The sequence below is a fragment of the Bufo bufo genome, chromosome 9 (genome assembly GCF_905171765.1).
Source record: "Bufo bufo chromosome 9, aBufBuf1.1, whole genome shotgun sequence".
NCBI lineage: Eukaryota > Metazoa > Chordata > Amphibia > Anura > Bufonidae > Bufo > Bufo bufo.
In genome coordinates this window covers 197,784,466-197,800,421 of record NC_053397.1, presented here as the reverse complement: position 1 = coordinate 197,800,421, position 15,956 = coordinate 197,784,466, and the positions used below count along the sequence as shown (strand labels likewise).

The window sequence follows — 15,956 nt, the reverse complement described above, 5'->3', positions numbered from 1 at the left end:
GATGGCATATCACCAGGTGTGGGTGTAGCCTCTGAGACCCGCTCCTATCTCCAGAACAGGACCACCAAAGTGAAAAGAGAGCAGTCACGCATGCACAGCCACCCTCCGTTTACTGCTATCGGAGATCCGAAAAATAGGCGATTGCCGGCTGGCTATTTCCAGCATTCCCAGAGCGGTGAATGGAGAGGTGACCAAGCCTGTGTGGTACACTCTCCATGCCCTTGCTTGGCTGTGTTCTGAAATCCAACGAATAGAAGGAACACCACACGTGATTGGTGCACCCTAATTTACTTCAGAGCCCCATTCTCTAGTAAGGACCAGGTCACAGTGGTGGGACCCGCACCTATACCATCAATGTCCCAGATGGGCAAACCCTTTTAAACTCCGGTTTATAACATTTTACCGTATTAAAGTAATTTACCCATGAATAATATTCTACATTTTTCAAGCCATCAAACATGGCTCTGAATACTTTTGTAACTGCATGTAATAAAATTTTATTATTATCGTTACTGAGTTATTCAATGAAATCTATCTGTCTGGCGCCACCTGCTGTTTGCCCTTTTTCTAGTTTCTCTGTCCTGCTCACTGAGACAGAAGCACATGCTCAGTTCCATCCTTCAACTGCCACCAGCTTTAGCAGGACACACTCCTTAGAAAGGGTATGGCCCCTTAGCTGACAGCTTGGAATACATCTAGCAGAGCAATTGGAGCAATCGATGGGGAGATCGCTGGATCCATGTGAGGTACAGGGCTGGTCAGGGGCGCATTGGCCATAGACCCTACAGCGAAATCTCCCGGTGGGCCAATGCCCAGGGGGCCACCCAAGCCCTCCTCATGGCTGCCAGCTGGCTGGATGTATTATGATCTCATGCTCTCAGTAGTAAGTAATACTAGGAGTATCAGGTACTTATGCACCGCAGCCGCAGGTGCCCTCCTGAATTCAGCTGTATCGCCATCCTCAGGAAGGTGATAAAGTTGAATACCTGAGCACAGGCGGCAGTATTTTGTGCTGCACTGTGGTATTTGGTTCCCCTGGGGCAATATTTTCTGCCTCCAGGGATGGATTGACTATAGACGTTACAGGGAAATTTCCCGGTGGGCCGAAACCCAGTGGGCCGCCTAAGGCTTCCTAATGGCCGGTGGAAGTTTTTGGGGCTGTATTCTGTGCTGCTGGCAGCAGTATTTTGTGATGCACTGTGGTATTTGGCTCTGTTGGGGAGTTATACAGTAATGTGCTACAATATAGTATTGCTGGCTCTGCCTTCCATCAGTTTGGACCTGACTGCAAAATGGGGCCACTTTTATTATTTTTTTCCAGGGACACTTTACGTTCCCAGTCCGCCCCTGTCTGACGCGCTTTGGTATTGCTGTTCCCATCTACTTGTGTTGTTCTCGCCTACTTGTGTTGCCCTGGCTTTTGTCAATTTGGAACCACCTACAGCATGGGGCCTCTTTTAGTTTTTTTCCAGGACCACTTTAAGTTCCCAGTCCACCCCTGGGGCTGGTTCAGGCTTTGTTAGGCCTCTTTCACAGGGGCGTTGCGGGAAAATGTGCCGGTGCGTTACGGGAACACCAGCAATTTTTCCGCGCGAGTGCAAAACATTGTAATGCGCATGTTTGGTACTTCACAGAAGTTCGGGCTTGGGATCGGTGTTCTGTAGATTGTATTATTTTCCCTTATAACATGGTTATAAGGGAAAATAATAGCATTCTGAATACAGAATGCTTGGTAAAACAGCGCTGGAGGGGTTAAAAAATAATAATAATAATTTAACTCACCTTAGTCCACTTGATCGCGATGCCGGCATCTCCTTCTGTCTCCTTTTCTTTAACAGGACCTGTGGTGAGCGTCCAGTACAGGTCAAGGACCTTTGATGACGTCACTCCGGTCATCACATGATCCATCACCATGGTCAAAGATCATGTGATGGATCATGTGATGACCGGAGTGACGTCATCAAAGGTCCTGTTCCTTAATGCTCACCACAGGTCCTATTCAACAAAGGAGACAGAAGGAGATGCCGGGCTACGCGATCAAGTGGACTAAGGTAAGTTAAATTATCTATATATTTTTTTTAACTCCTCCAGCGCTGTTTTACTAAGCATTCTGTATTCAGAATGCTATTATTTTCCCTTATAACAATGTTATAAGGGAAAATAATAATGATCGGGTCTCCATCCCGATCGTCTCCTAGCAACTGTGCGTGAAAATAGCACTGAATCCGCACTTGCTTGCGGATGCTTGAGATTTTCACGCAACCCCATTAATTTCTATGGGGCCTGCGTTACGTGAAAAACGCACAAAGAGGAGCATGCTGCGATTTTCACGCAACGCACAAGTGATGCATGAAAATCACCGCTCATGTGAACAGCCCCATAGAAATGAATGGGTCGGTATTCAGTGCGGATGCAATGCGTTCACCTCCCACATCGCATCCGCGCGGAATACTCGCTCGTGTGAAAGGGGCCTTTGAAAAAGGTTTTTATGTACTAGATGATGTATAATATTCATTTTTGACATTAATCATGGGATAACCACTTTACGTATACAGTGCTGCTATATCAAGATATGACAAAGAAAAAAACATTAATAATTAGAAATGAGCATCTCAACTAAGGGTAAAAATTTGCGGAAGAAGGCCTCATTCGGATGAGTGGACTGTCATCTATGGGAGAGATTTATTAACAGTTTAATGTCATCCCTGAGAAAGCTGTATGGTGAAACGTACGTCGGAATTGGAGGCACTTTGGTCTGTATGTTTTTGATTATTACGGGTTATATTCTGGCTTGTTAGTATGTGATGTAATTCGATGTGCTTGTCTAGCTGTCCTTTTCTTCTATTCTCTTTTTGGAACATGTATTATTTTTACTAAGTATTTCAACTTGCACTATGCACTTATTTTAGACGTATTTTTGTACAAATTTTGTGATCCTGAGATAGACTGGGACTCTATATTGAGATGGATTTAGCTCATTGAATATATATAACCATTTACTGCAGTACCAATGTATCCTCTTTGCTTGCACATGTATGCCGCTGCTGTGACTGTTTTTATATGTTCACGATTTGCATAATTTAATAAAGATACTGATTTTTGGTATTTGATTGTTCTTTATTAGTGGGGGACATTCATTCTTTTTGGTGTATAGATTAGCCCCACTGGATCCCACTGACAGCATTAGTTGGTGGGCTCCATCTTTTTTTTTTTTGGGTTTAATGTCATATTCGTAGCCTTAAAAAGTAACAAATTATGCACACGACATAGTTACGACATAATTTGTGACTTTTTGTGCTTCTCACCACTTTTCTAAAGTAGCAATAAAGGGGTGGGGCTTAGTAAAGGGGCAGAGCCTCCTGGATTCACTATAATTTACTCCAGAAACTGGTGCAAATTATAGCTCAAGTCTACGACAGCCCCGAGCCGTTGTATATGTGAGCTTCTGGCACATGGAGGATTCAGCGATGCGCCTAATTTATTGAGGCATGCCTTTTAGTAAATTAGGTGCATCTCACTCTAGCACACAGGAGATCAAGAGTGGTGTAGGAAATGCCAGTCTGCATAAATATCCCCCTATAAGTCTGGTGGAATAAAGTTTCTCCTTTTGGAGCCCAACAAGGAAGTCTTAAAGGCCAGGCAATGCGCCCTGAGAAAAAAGGTATGCAAATACAGTGTAGTTTCCTAAGAAGAAGGAAAGCTGGACTTATTGGATGGCTACCCTAGAAGTCAATGTCTGACCTTTTAACAGGCCTTGTAACATGACTTGAGATGTAAGCTAGACCTGAATCTTCTCCATAAGGAAAGGAGACACATGCACGGGTAGCTGTTTCGGGGTCTTTCGGGGTCAGTGCAGAACAGACTGCTGGTTTGGCTGGGTGAGGGGCCTTTCATGTGGGTCTGGAGGTATAAAGTTCCTCCTTCTTCCAGGGCAACTACTTACACAACAGACACTGAATCTCCCATGGTTCTGCTGAACTAATTAAGACTGCAACTCAGTGATTGCGATTTGCCTCTGATTTTGTTTGTATCCAGGCTTTGGTGTTTTGTGCTACTCATTACGGCATTTGAACTCCTGTAGCTTGTCTTTAGGATTAACTCCTTGTCTGCTAATTTGGCCCCTACTGATTCTCCTGGTATTCTTGCTTCTGTATTAACTCCTTCTCCACTGTTTTGGGACTATGTCTTCTGGTTTTGATCCTGCTTGTCTAATACACTTTGCACCCACCAATCATTCTGGTGGGTCTACTTTTAGAGAGTTTGCACCAGTTTTCTGCTACCTTACTCTAGAAGTCAAGTCCATCTGGCCTCCAGTGGGCTCTGGTGAAGAACCTAGAGGTAGCCTTAGCTTCCTACCAACTTGAATGGTTAAGGAAGACTGAAGACTGGTAACAGTTTCTGGGTTTGCTAGCTGTGGATCCAGGCAGTGACCATAGTACAGGGTGGCCTATAAAAAAGTAGCCTGCCTCCAATATCTCCAAATCAATCTGCCTAATAGTAAATCTGTCTTAGTTGTACATAGCAACCAATCAGAGCTTAGCTTTCAGTTCGTACAGAGATCTGAAAAAATGAAAGATGAACTCTGATTGGTTGCTATGGACTACTAAGACAAATTTACTATTAGGCAGTTTGATTTGGAGATATTTGAGACGGGCTACTTTTTCATAGGCCACCCTGTATTTCCTGGCAACTAAACTTACAGCACCCTAGATCCATTTGGTGCTGTAAGATCAGTATAGCAGGGGTCCTGAAAATTACTGTATATCCAGGATACGGGTACAATACACGAATCTGAATGAGGCCTAAGGCAAAATTAAAATGTACCACTACCACATTCTGAATACTGGATCCAAAAACAGCATGCAATTACATATGTTTTTTCTGCTAATGAAGAATATTCATAGAAAATTACCAAAATGTGAATTTACAATGTATTAGGACACACAGAAACATAGAAACATAGAATGTGTCGGCAGATAAGAACCATTTGGCTCATCTAGTCTGCCCAATATACTGAGTACTATGGATAGCCCCCGGCCCTATCTTATATGAAGGATGACCTTATGCCTATCCCATGCATGCTTAAACTCCTTCACTGTATTTGCAGCTACCACTTCTGCAGGAAGGCTATTCCATGCATCCACTACTCTCTCAGTAAAGTAGTACTTCCTGATATTACTTTTAAACCTTTGCCCCTCTAATTTAAAACTATGTCCTCTTGTAGCAGTTTTTCTTCTTTTAAATATTCTCTCCTCTTTTACCTTGTTGATTCCCTTTATATATTTAAAAGTTTCTATCATATCCCCTCTGTCTCGTCTTTCTTCCAAGCTATACATGTTAAGGGCCTTTAATCTTTCCTGGTAAGTTTTATCCTGCAATCCATGTACCAGTTTAGTAGCTCTTCTCTGAACTCTCTCCAAAGTATCAATATCCTTCTGGAGATATGACCTCCAGTACTGCGCACAATACTCCAAATGAGGTCTCCCTCCAGGAACATCAACCCTGTTACAGATCTTTGTGTCATCAGCAAAAAGACACACCTTACCATCGAGGCCTTCTGCAATTTCGCTGATAAAGATATTAAACAATATGGGTCCCAGAACAGATCCCTGAGGTACCGCACTGGTAACAAGACCATGGTCTGAATATACTCCATTGACTACAACCCTCTGTTGTCTGTCCCTCAGCCACTGCCTAATCCATTCAACAATATGGGAGTCCTCGCACAAAGACTGCAATTTATTGATAAGCCTTCTATGTGGGACAGTATCAAAAGCATTACTAAAGTCTAGATAAGCGATGTCTACTGCACCTCCGACATCTATTATTTTAGGCACCCAATCAAAAAAATCAATAAGATTAGTTTGACATGATCTCCCTGAAGTAAACCCATGCTGTTTTTCATCTTTCAATCCATGGGATTTTAGATGTTCCGCAATCCTCTCCTTAAGTAGGGTTTCCATTAATTTCCCCACTATTGATGTCAGGCTTACTGGCCTATAGTTGCCCCGATTCCTCCCTACTACCTTTCTTGTGAATGGGCACAACATTTGCTAATTTCCAATCTTCTGGGACGACTCCTGTTGCCAGTGATTAGTTAAATAAATCTGTTAATGGTTTTGCTAGTTCACCGCTGAGCTCTTTTAATAGCTTTGGGTGTATCCCATCAGGCCCCTGTGGCTTATTTGTATTAATTTTAGACAGCTGACTTAGAACCTCTTCCTCTGTAAAGACACATGCATCAAAAGATTCATTAGTCTTTCTTCCTAACCGAGATCCTTTTCCTTCATTTTCCTTTGTAAAAACTGAACAGAAGTATTCATTGAGGCAGTCAGCTAGTTCTTTATCTTCTTCCATATACCTTCCTTCTTTTGTTTTTAATTTGGTAATTCCTTGTTTTAGTTTCCTTTTTTCATTTATGTATCTAAATAATGCCTTATCACCTTTTTTCACTGACTGAGCTAATTTCTCTTCTGCCTGTGCTTTAGAAGCTCTTATAACTTGTTTGGCCTCTCTCTGCCTAATCTTATAAATTTGCCTGTCATCCTCGTTTTTTGTTTTTTTTAATAATTACTAAATTCTATCTTTTTGTTTTTAATGATTTTGGCCACTTCTGCTGAGTACCACAGTGGTCTCTTCCTTTTTTTGCTTTTACTGACAAGCCTAATGCAATTTTCTGTTGCCTTTAATAGTGCCACTTTTAAGTAGTCCCATTTCTCCTGGACTCCATTGAAACTGTTCCAATCTGATAGGGACTCGTATACCACTAATCTAATTTTAGAAAAGTCTGTTTTTCTAAAATCTAAAACTTTTGTTTTTGTGTGGTGTGACTCAGTCACTGTACTTATAGTAAACCACACTGACTGGTGATCACTAGATCCCAAGCTTTCCCCTACAGTAATATCAGATACCAAATTCCCATTTGTGAATACTAAATCTAAAATGGCCTCCTTCCGGATTGGCTCCTCAACTACTTGCTGTAGAGATAATCCCAGTAGGGAATTTAGAATATTTGTACTCCTGGCCGAACTAGCTATTTTGGTTTTCCAGTTTAAATCAGGAAGATTGAAGTCTCCCATAATGATAACTTCCCCCTTCAATGTCATTTTAGCTATTTCCTCAACTAGTAGATCATCTAATTCTTTGACTTGGCTAGGTGGTCTATATATCACACCTACACGAGTTACCTTATGATTATCAAGCTGCAAGGTAACCCAAACTGACTCTAAATTGTTCTCGCTAACTTGTATCAAATTAGATTTTATGCTATCTTTCACATACAGGGCCACCCTCCCCCCTTCTTGCCTTCTCTGTCTTTCCTATATAGAGAGAACCCTGGTATTGTTATATCCCAGTCATTACTCCCATTGAACCACGTATCAGTAACAGCCACAAAATCTATATTCTCAGATGCCATTATAGCCTCAAGTTCATTGATCTTATTGACACAGATCAGTAAGAATCCATACTGAACATTAATATGGAATAAAGCACTGTACTAAAATGAATACAATAGAAAATATTTTCGAGTATTTTATAAAAGTGATTGGTAGAACCCAGCGTGTCCCAAAAAGGGTGCAGACTAGACAATGGAAAATGCCAATTCTGCCCCCTCTGTTGTGAGGTGCTGAGACGTAACATGGACATGTTCCACAACCACAGCAACATACAAATTAAGGCAACTGTGTGCAGAGTGTGGCTACTACCTGGAGGATGTGGCCAGGGCTATGAGCAGAGCCTGTAGTATTCCTCGGATGAAGACAATGGGGTTCTTCTTTGTGATACACAGATACATGATGGGAAGAATAAAAAGGCCGTGCACCACCAGTCCACAAACTACAGTGATGGCATAATATCCAAGCTTCTTCCCAATTGCTGTAGGGTCATCCATCTCCAGGATCTTGCCTGCAATAAGGAAGACAATCCCAAACGGAAAGTACCTGTCCGAACCAAGAAACCAAAAATAGTGGTCACTCCAAACAAAAATTCTGCCGTCACCTCAATTCAACGGGTGATGAGTGAGTTATCAGAATTTATTACATTTAAAAAATAAATAAATAAATATATATATATATATATATATATATAGAGAGAGAGAGAGAGAGAGAGAGAGAGAGAGAGAAAGAGCTAAAGAAAAAACTTAAAGGCTATGGACACCTTTGGGAGGGGGACATTTTTTCATTATTTCATTTTACTCAATTCAAGCTAAAAATCTTTTTTAAATTGGTCTTTATTAAAACTTGTGAGCCCCTTTCTCTGTACAGCCTTGAGATTCTCTAGTAGTGTGCTCTGTATTTTTACCATGTTCCGTCAGGCAGCTCAGCTGATGGGCTCCTTATCTCTGATCTCTGACCTTATAAATAGTCATTATAGCTCAATTCCGATCTTACTGAAAAGAATGTGGCTTAAATAATTGTTTTTGAGCTATTAGTAATTTAGAGATAAGGGTTTTCACATGACCGCCACATAGTGAAAGTGAAAGTACGATTCTTACAGCTAGGTGGAAGTTAGCCCTTTATGACAAAGCTGTTGAATATTTTTAATAAAGACCATATAAAAAAAATTATCTTAAGTCCAAAATGAGGAAAACTCAATCATAAAAAAAATATTGCCCCTGAAGGTGTACATAGCCTTGACAGAAGACCTGTCACCTCTCCTGTCATGTCCATTTTATTAACTGCTACATCTATTCTTGTGACGCTACATTGTGCCATTCCTTTATTATTCCTGCTAGATGTTATGAATGAATTGCCAACAGTTTGCCGTGAAGATTCAAAAGGCTGTTACCAGTTGTCGGTGTGTCCCACTATCCAATCAGTGCTGCCAGCAACACACTGTGTAGAGACACCCCCAACTGGTCTTATCCATCTGGATCTCCATTGTAAACTGCTAGTAATTCATCCATTCAACTTCTACCAGGAATAAAAAAAGGGGTGGCACAACACAAAGTCATAAAAATAGATGCTACACAATAGTTACTGAAAGAGACATGTCAGGAGAGGTTCCAGGTTCTCTTTAATGTACACTGGACACATCAATTCAGTTACTTCGTTTTTTTTATTGCTTATCTTGGGGTATCAGAATGAGGGCCCCATCATAGCAGATGTCCCGACAGATGATGACTTGGGCATATTGAATTTTATAGCCCAATCCTTTTGGTATTGGATAGATAAGCTGACATCAGAGGTGTCTTCCCATTTAGAACATATGCGGGCTGTATGGAGCCATGTATGTGTGTGGGGAGGTCAGGAGCAATATCTGCTGATCGACCATCAATGGAAGGTGTATGGGCACCTTGATGCTTCTATCACATCCACGATGCTCTGTGCAAGAGGATGAAGGTCTTGTGACCGGTGCTTGAGATCGCAGACTTCTTTCTATTGAATTACAGTTCAATAGAAGGCAAAGTAAATGTGATGGGACTGTTGTAGATGTAAAACCAACTGCAAATTTTGACAAATACTTAATTGGGGTCACATTAAGCTATGCACTGCACTAATGGGTTAAAAGCAATGGGTTGCAATGCCTCACAATGCCCTGCTGAGCAAATACATATCTACCGATACATCAGGGATCAGCAACCTCCGGCACTCCAGCTGTTCTGAAACTACAACTGCCAGAATCCTCCTTAAAAAAATTTGGGGAGTTACAAGAACAGATGAGCAAGTGAGCATGCTGGGAGTTGTAGTTTCACAGCAGCTGGAGTGCCGAACGTCACTGAACCCTGCACTACATTAAGCTACATCTAGATAGGCTTGCCTTCCCATGGGGCAAAGATTCAGTCTGCTGCCCCAATCTTAGTTCCAGGTCATATGCCCTGCCAGTCCCTCCATACTGGCCATGCCGCTTGCTATGTGGGATTATAGTTTTGTTGTGTAAGAATTATATTTTTCAAAGCTTGCACAAAATTTTCAAAAATTAGCATTTATTAATCAGTCCATACATTAAGTGACAAAAAAAATGACTGTGTTACCCCACAGGCATCAGACCATTTTTGCTCTAAGAATAAATAAGTGACCATAAAAATGGTAAGGCAACCCCAAACTCACCACACGGCAATGGCTACAATTTTCATGACACACTCATTCAGGCACTGGCAGAAACTAACAAGAGGTACTCCGCTTGTTCCCATGCGACCCAGCATTATACCTGAAAGACAGAAGTGGAGCGATAAACGCCCATTTTCACAGATGTCTCGCACAGCAACAAACACTTTTGGTATGTCATTAGCTACAGTCCGGTATGGCAGTCACGGGTGATAATAGTACGGCATGTGCACTGCTGCATTTTTTGCTGTGTAAGATTTTGTTTTTGCATTTTTTTGGGCTGGTTTGGTAACATAGAAAGTTGTCAGTTTGCATTGTTTTCTCATCTATTGAATCAGTTTCTATTTCTAGCTTGGCCGGAGGCACATGGGGCTTGCACCCTGGGATCTCTACCATCTTGGGTGCCTAGGGAGAATCCATCGACCCCCCCCATCCCTTATTGGCATTCACGGATCCACTCTAGTTAAAAGAAAAAGAGAAGTAACCATGCATGTGTCTGGCTCTCCATGACCCCCCATAGACTTGGACAGGACAGATTGAGCCACATGTAGGTTTTCCTCTTCCCGTATGTGGGTTAGGAGTGACCTGGGCTTTAAATTTTTCAAATATCACATACCCATGGTGGCAGAAAATATGACAATTCCGAGTACATTCATCCCCTCGCTGGTTCCGGGCTCTGACTTGTAGACTACATCTGGGGAAGGGGTGATATCAAGAGCAAAGTTCTGTATATGTGATCCATTTTCATCCTGGATCCCATAGATGAGGATTCTGTGAGTCATACTTTCTGATGAAGTCGTCTTCCCACCTTTCACCACTGGTATATTCTTGGTGCGATACTGGAAGGATGGAAAAAATAAACACCAAAAATATGTAAGTACTGTATATACTATATACATATGGCGAGAGGACTGCTACCAGTAATAGCTATAGATGTATTGGGTCATACATGGTACTACGCACACTATGTATGGAAGGCAGCTCCAGTTCCATAACACAAAGTAAGGCTCTGTTCACATTTCTATATGAAGCCTCCGTCAAAAGCAACAATGGAACTCATTATAGGTCAATAAAGTCTATCATATGATAGCTCCAGTCCTGCATAGTGTGCACCATTACACAAAGAAGCCACAGGACAGATGTGACCAAAGCCTGTGACCAAAGCCTAAGGTGGCGTTCACATGGTCATAGGAGGCTCGGTGTGGAAAATCAATCAGCAGTTCCATTACTTTGAAGGCAAAAATAACCCAGCATGCAGCACTTTTTGCCTTTAATATTACAGACACCAAGACAGAACTATGAGTGACCACATGGTAAGTCAATAGGGTCTGTTGGCCACCATCCCTCACATGAGTCACACTGTCAGCGGTGGCATTAGGTATACTAGGTCCTTGTATACCTACTGTCATTGCTAAGTGCTGGTAGCCCCATGGCTCAGTAACTAGCAGGATAGAGGAGGACCAAGGAGTAGGTATACAAGAACATAGTACACTTACTGTCGGCACTAAGCACAGGAGGGAGAGGCAAGAATGGGATGGCCAGTGCTTAGTGCTGACAGTCTGCATACAGAAACACAGCACTCTTAATTTCATCGCTAAGCGCTGGTAGTTCCATTTTCTCTTTTCCCCACATTCAGTAAGTAACAGAGAAGTGCTGGAAAAAGAGAAATGTACAGAGCTGCCAGCAGTCAGTGCTAACAGTAAGATAAGCAGGTACATAGGCAAAGAAGGCACATCTAGGGAGACAGGGGATGATGTAGTGAGATAAGAGGCAGGCTGAGAAGCCTCTGTATGTTCCACACAGTCATCTTCAGCGCCTAGTAGAAGCCTGAAGAAGGGCTCTCCTTGTAATAAAATGTACTTCTTTACACTAATAAGGTATATTACAAAATGCTTCACAGCCCTGTCCCTACACAACCTTAAAAATAAACTGAAATGACAATTACTATTTTGTACAAAACCAATAAAAATGTATCTGATAAAAAAAATAAAAAAAATGACAATTACACTTTAAAGTTTTTTTGGGGGGATTTTCATATTGATCTCACGGAGCGCCGAGGCCTCTTCATACAGCTGATTGCCGGGGGTACCGACAGTAAGACCCCCACTGCTATGATATTTGTGACTTATACTGGGGATAGGCCATCAATATCAAAATCCTGGAAAACCCCTTCAAGCGGGTGTAATATATTCTCTGGAACCTAAAACAGAAGTACAACCCATACAACTGATTGAGTCCGACTGACCTGCTTAAAAGTTGCTTCCACCAGATTTGCAGGAAACATGTTCCTAGAAAGAGAAAAAGTCATTTTAGTGTCAAATATATGAATATACAGTATATTATTTTTATTTTTGCACACAATACAATAAATAATAATAATAATAATAATAAAAACATTTTCCTACTTTAAACATTAAAGTATTGTCTATACCCCTAGCCAGTGGGACCTGTGAAGAGAAATATACTTAACCTTTCCCCGCCACACTATTCCGACACCCTTCACTGATAGCTGTACACGGGGAGGTGTTATCAGAGAATGATAGCATTTTCTCTGTAAGTGTGTATACAGAGATAGAAGTCAGTCACTGATAGCTGTACACAGGGGGAGGTGTTATCAGTGATCGATAGCATTTTCTGTGTAAGTGTGTATACAGAGATAGCTGTCAGTCACTGATAGCTGTACACGGGGAGGTGTTATCAGAGATTGATAGCATTCTCTGTGTAAGTGTGTATACAGAGATAGTGGTCAGTTACTGATAGCTGTACACGGGGAGGTGTTATCAGAGATTGATAGCATTCTCTGTGTAAGTGTGTATACAGAGATAGTGGTCAGTTACTGATAGCTGTACACAGGGAGGTGTTATCAGTGATTCATAGCATTCTCTGTGTAAGTGTGTATACAGAGATAGAAGTCAGTCACTGATTGTACACAGGGGGAGGTGTTATCAGTGATCGATAGCATTCTCTGTGTAAGTGTGTATACAGAGATAGCTGTCAGTCACTGATAGCTGTACACGGGGAGGTGTTATCAGAGATTGATAGCATTCTCTGTGTAAGTGTGTATACAGAGATAGTGGTCAGTTACTGATAGCTGTACACGGGGAGGTGTTATCAGAGATTGATAGCATTCTCTGTGTAAGTGTGTATACAGAGATAGTGGTCAGTTACTGATAGCTGTACACAGGGAGGTGTTATCAGTGATTCATAGCATTCTCTGTGTAAGTGTGTATACAGAGATAGAAGTCAGTCACTGATAGCTGTACATGGGGAGGTGTTATCAGTGATTGATAGCATTCTCTGTGTAAGTGTGTATACAGAGATAGCTGTACACAGAGGTGGTCTTAAATTCAGAAAACGCAGAGGATTTAATCAATAAATACTGAATTTTTTTCCTATAAAACTATATATATAGCAATCTGCTCAGCTCCTCCTGCTCCATAGAATGCTGTCTGCAGATTGCATTGCATCTCATGGCGACAGGTCCTCTTTAAAGATTGACACTTCTCACTTTTGCCATATGACTTCCATTTATAACAGAAGCTACAATGCTGATCTATTGTATGAAGGATCCAAACTGTGCCCAAAAGGACCCCACTCTTCCAGTCATCATATGGGATGCTGCTGCCAAAGGAGGCTCAGAACGGAACCATTAATAAAGAAATCATTCATAAGGAATAAGCACCAACATCCGGAGGGACAGGAATAGCAAGAGTTTAGAATTTGTGTTCCCATGATCTGATTTGTTCTTTTGGCACATTACATTACTGTGGCGTAAACTCTGGCAAACAATTACACATCCCCTCTCAGTACAAATAAATCTAAGTCCCCTCCAGGCCTTATGGCAGAACTTCTGTTTAGGGGAGTCCATATTTTGTGCAAGGCTGACGGGAACAGATATAACAAAGTTATTTTCTCATCCACATAACAGCTTGACTTTAAGCCTAGAAGTCCACAGCAATAAATCACATGCGATTATTGGGTTACGTGATTGCGTTAGTTCTCATGTGAGTGCTATATCGCAGAATAATCCGTAATTGCACATGACATCATATTTTCCCTCTGTGGTTGTATTAAACTCACATGCAATATTATATGATTGACCAGTTACGTAATATCACAATGCAATTTTTTTTTTACACTTGGAACTGTCTGCAGTTTTCTGCAATGGAGGATTGAATAGCATTGCAACGTACTTCATTCAAGATAACATCGCAACACATCACAGGGAAGAGACCTGCAAGATGCAGGAGCAAGAAGAAGTGAGTATCTACCAAGGGTAGCAACTAGAGATGAGCGAATTTCATGTTATGAAATTTGTTCAGGCTTCGTTTAGTGGTGAAAGCAGAATTACGTTATGGATTCCGTTACCACGGACCATAACGCAATTCTATGACGGAATGCATAACGGAATGCCTTTAGAGGCATTCCATTATTCATTCCGTCATAATAGAAGTCTATGGGCTGCAAAACGGATCCGTCCCGTTTCCGTTATAATGGGGAATCCTCTCCATATACTTTTATTATGACGGAATGAATAGCAACCAAAACACACACTGTTGCTTGTATTCCCATGTATATTACATATCTCAGGTTAAGGCTCCATTCACACGTCCGCAACGTGTTTTGCCGATCCACAAAACACGGACAGCTGCAATGTGCGTTTCGCATCTTGCGGACCGCACATTGCCGGCACTAATAGAATATGCCTGTTCTTGTCCGCACATGGACATGTTCTATTTTTTTGCGGAACGGAAGTGCGGATCTGCAATTCCGTGTCCGGGCAGCACATCGTGCTGCCCCATAGAAATAAATGGGTCCGCAATTCCGTTCCACAAAATGCGGAACGAAATTGAGGACGTGTGAATGGAGCCTTAGTCAGCAATATCATACTGGTGGAGGTCTGGTACCCGGTTGGCCCACTGGTCAGCTGTTTTGGGCAACTGCCGTCACCAAAAACTCTACTGTGGACAGACCTGGAAGCAGAAGTTTCCATCCACCGTGTAGCGGCTGTGACGGGGTAGTGCAACTCAAATCCCAGTCAAGTAAATGGGAGCTGAGCAGTGGCGGGCCTAAGGTGTTGGGCACCCCGGGCGGGTCCTTTCTCTGGAACCCCCCCCCCATACTTTATAACATTTTGTCCATAAAAAAAAAAAAATTTGTACACTTTTTTTTATACTTCCCATGGGGAACTAAAACAAGCAATCATCAGATTGCTTGCCTCATAGACTCCAATGCATTAGCATTGGAGTCAATGAGAACTTTACCATGTTCCTATAGAGCTCTGCCACAGGCAGAGACTCCATAGAGACTAATATGCAGCAGCCTCCTGACTATGCCATCTGACGGATTAAAAGTCTGCGACCGGTGGTAACGCACATAAGTGGACCTTAGTGCTAATATGAAACAGCAGATACCCGGCTACCCTGGCACGTGCAGCGGGCGCCATTTTTAAATGCCCGGCCGCCAACGTAAATTTATGTTGGCTGGTCGGGAAAGGGTTAAGATTTAATTTATTTTTAAAGTTACAGATACTGTATAGTGAGTGCACTGACATCATGTAGTAGCAAGTAAGCGGGATAAGAATACAGACGTAAAAAGCAACATTCAGGTCAGATTCAGATTGCTCCGGAGAGACAAGACCCCGTGATCACCAGGCAGATTGTTGTTCTGGTTTGAAGGGGATTAAAGTATTTTCATTCCTATAACTCACGTAGTGAAATTACGCCGGGAGCATTTCCAGGATAATCTCACACATTGTTATAAGGTCAATTTATCCCTACATTGTGCCAAGAGATTGATATTATATCATGTGACATACAATTCACGGATGCTGTATAGAAGCGGGGCAGGATTTCATTTATATAAAGGACAGTTATATAATAGAATATCACAAGATCATTGATAAATACA

The 15,956-nt window shown here is 41.8% G+C and overlaps 1 protein-coding gene across 2 annotated transcripts in view; it reads right to left on the bottom strand.

Moving 5' to 3' along the window:
• Positions 1 to 15,956, bottom strand: part of SLC1A7 (solute carrier family 1 member 7) — a 99,610-nt gene that overhangs the window by 25,557 nt on the left and 58,097 nt on the right. For both annotated transcript variants that reach the window (XM_040406985.1, XM_040406986.1), the window contains 4 exons: positions 12,292 to 12,334; positions 10,663 to 10,885; positions 10,050 to 10,149; positions 7,707 to 7,940 (listed from right to left, as the gene is read on the bottom strand). In XM_040406985.1, the coding sequence (XP_040262919.1) occupies positions 7,707 to 7,940; positions 10,050 to 10,149; positions 10,663 to 10,885; positions 12,292 to 12,334 (600 nt within the window). The remainder of the gene's footprint in view (positions 1 to 7,706; positions 7,941 to 10,049; positions 10,150 to 10,662; positions 10,886 to 12,291; positions 12,335 to 15,956) is intronic.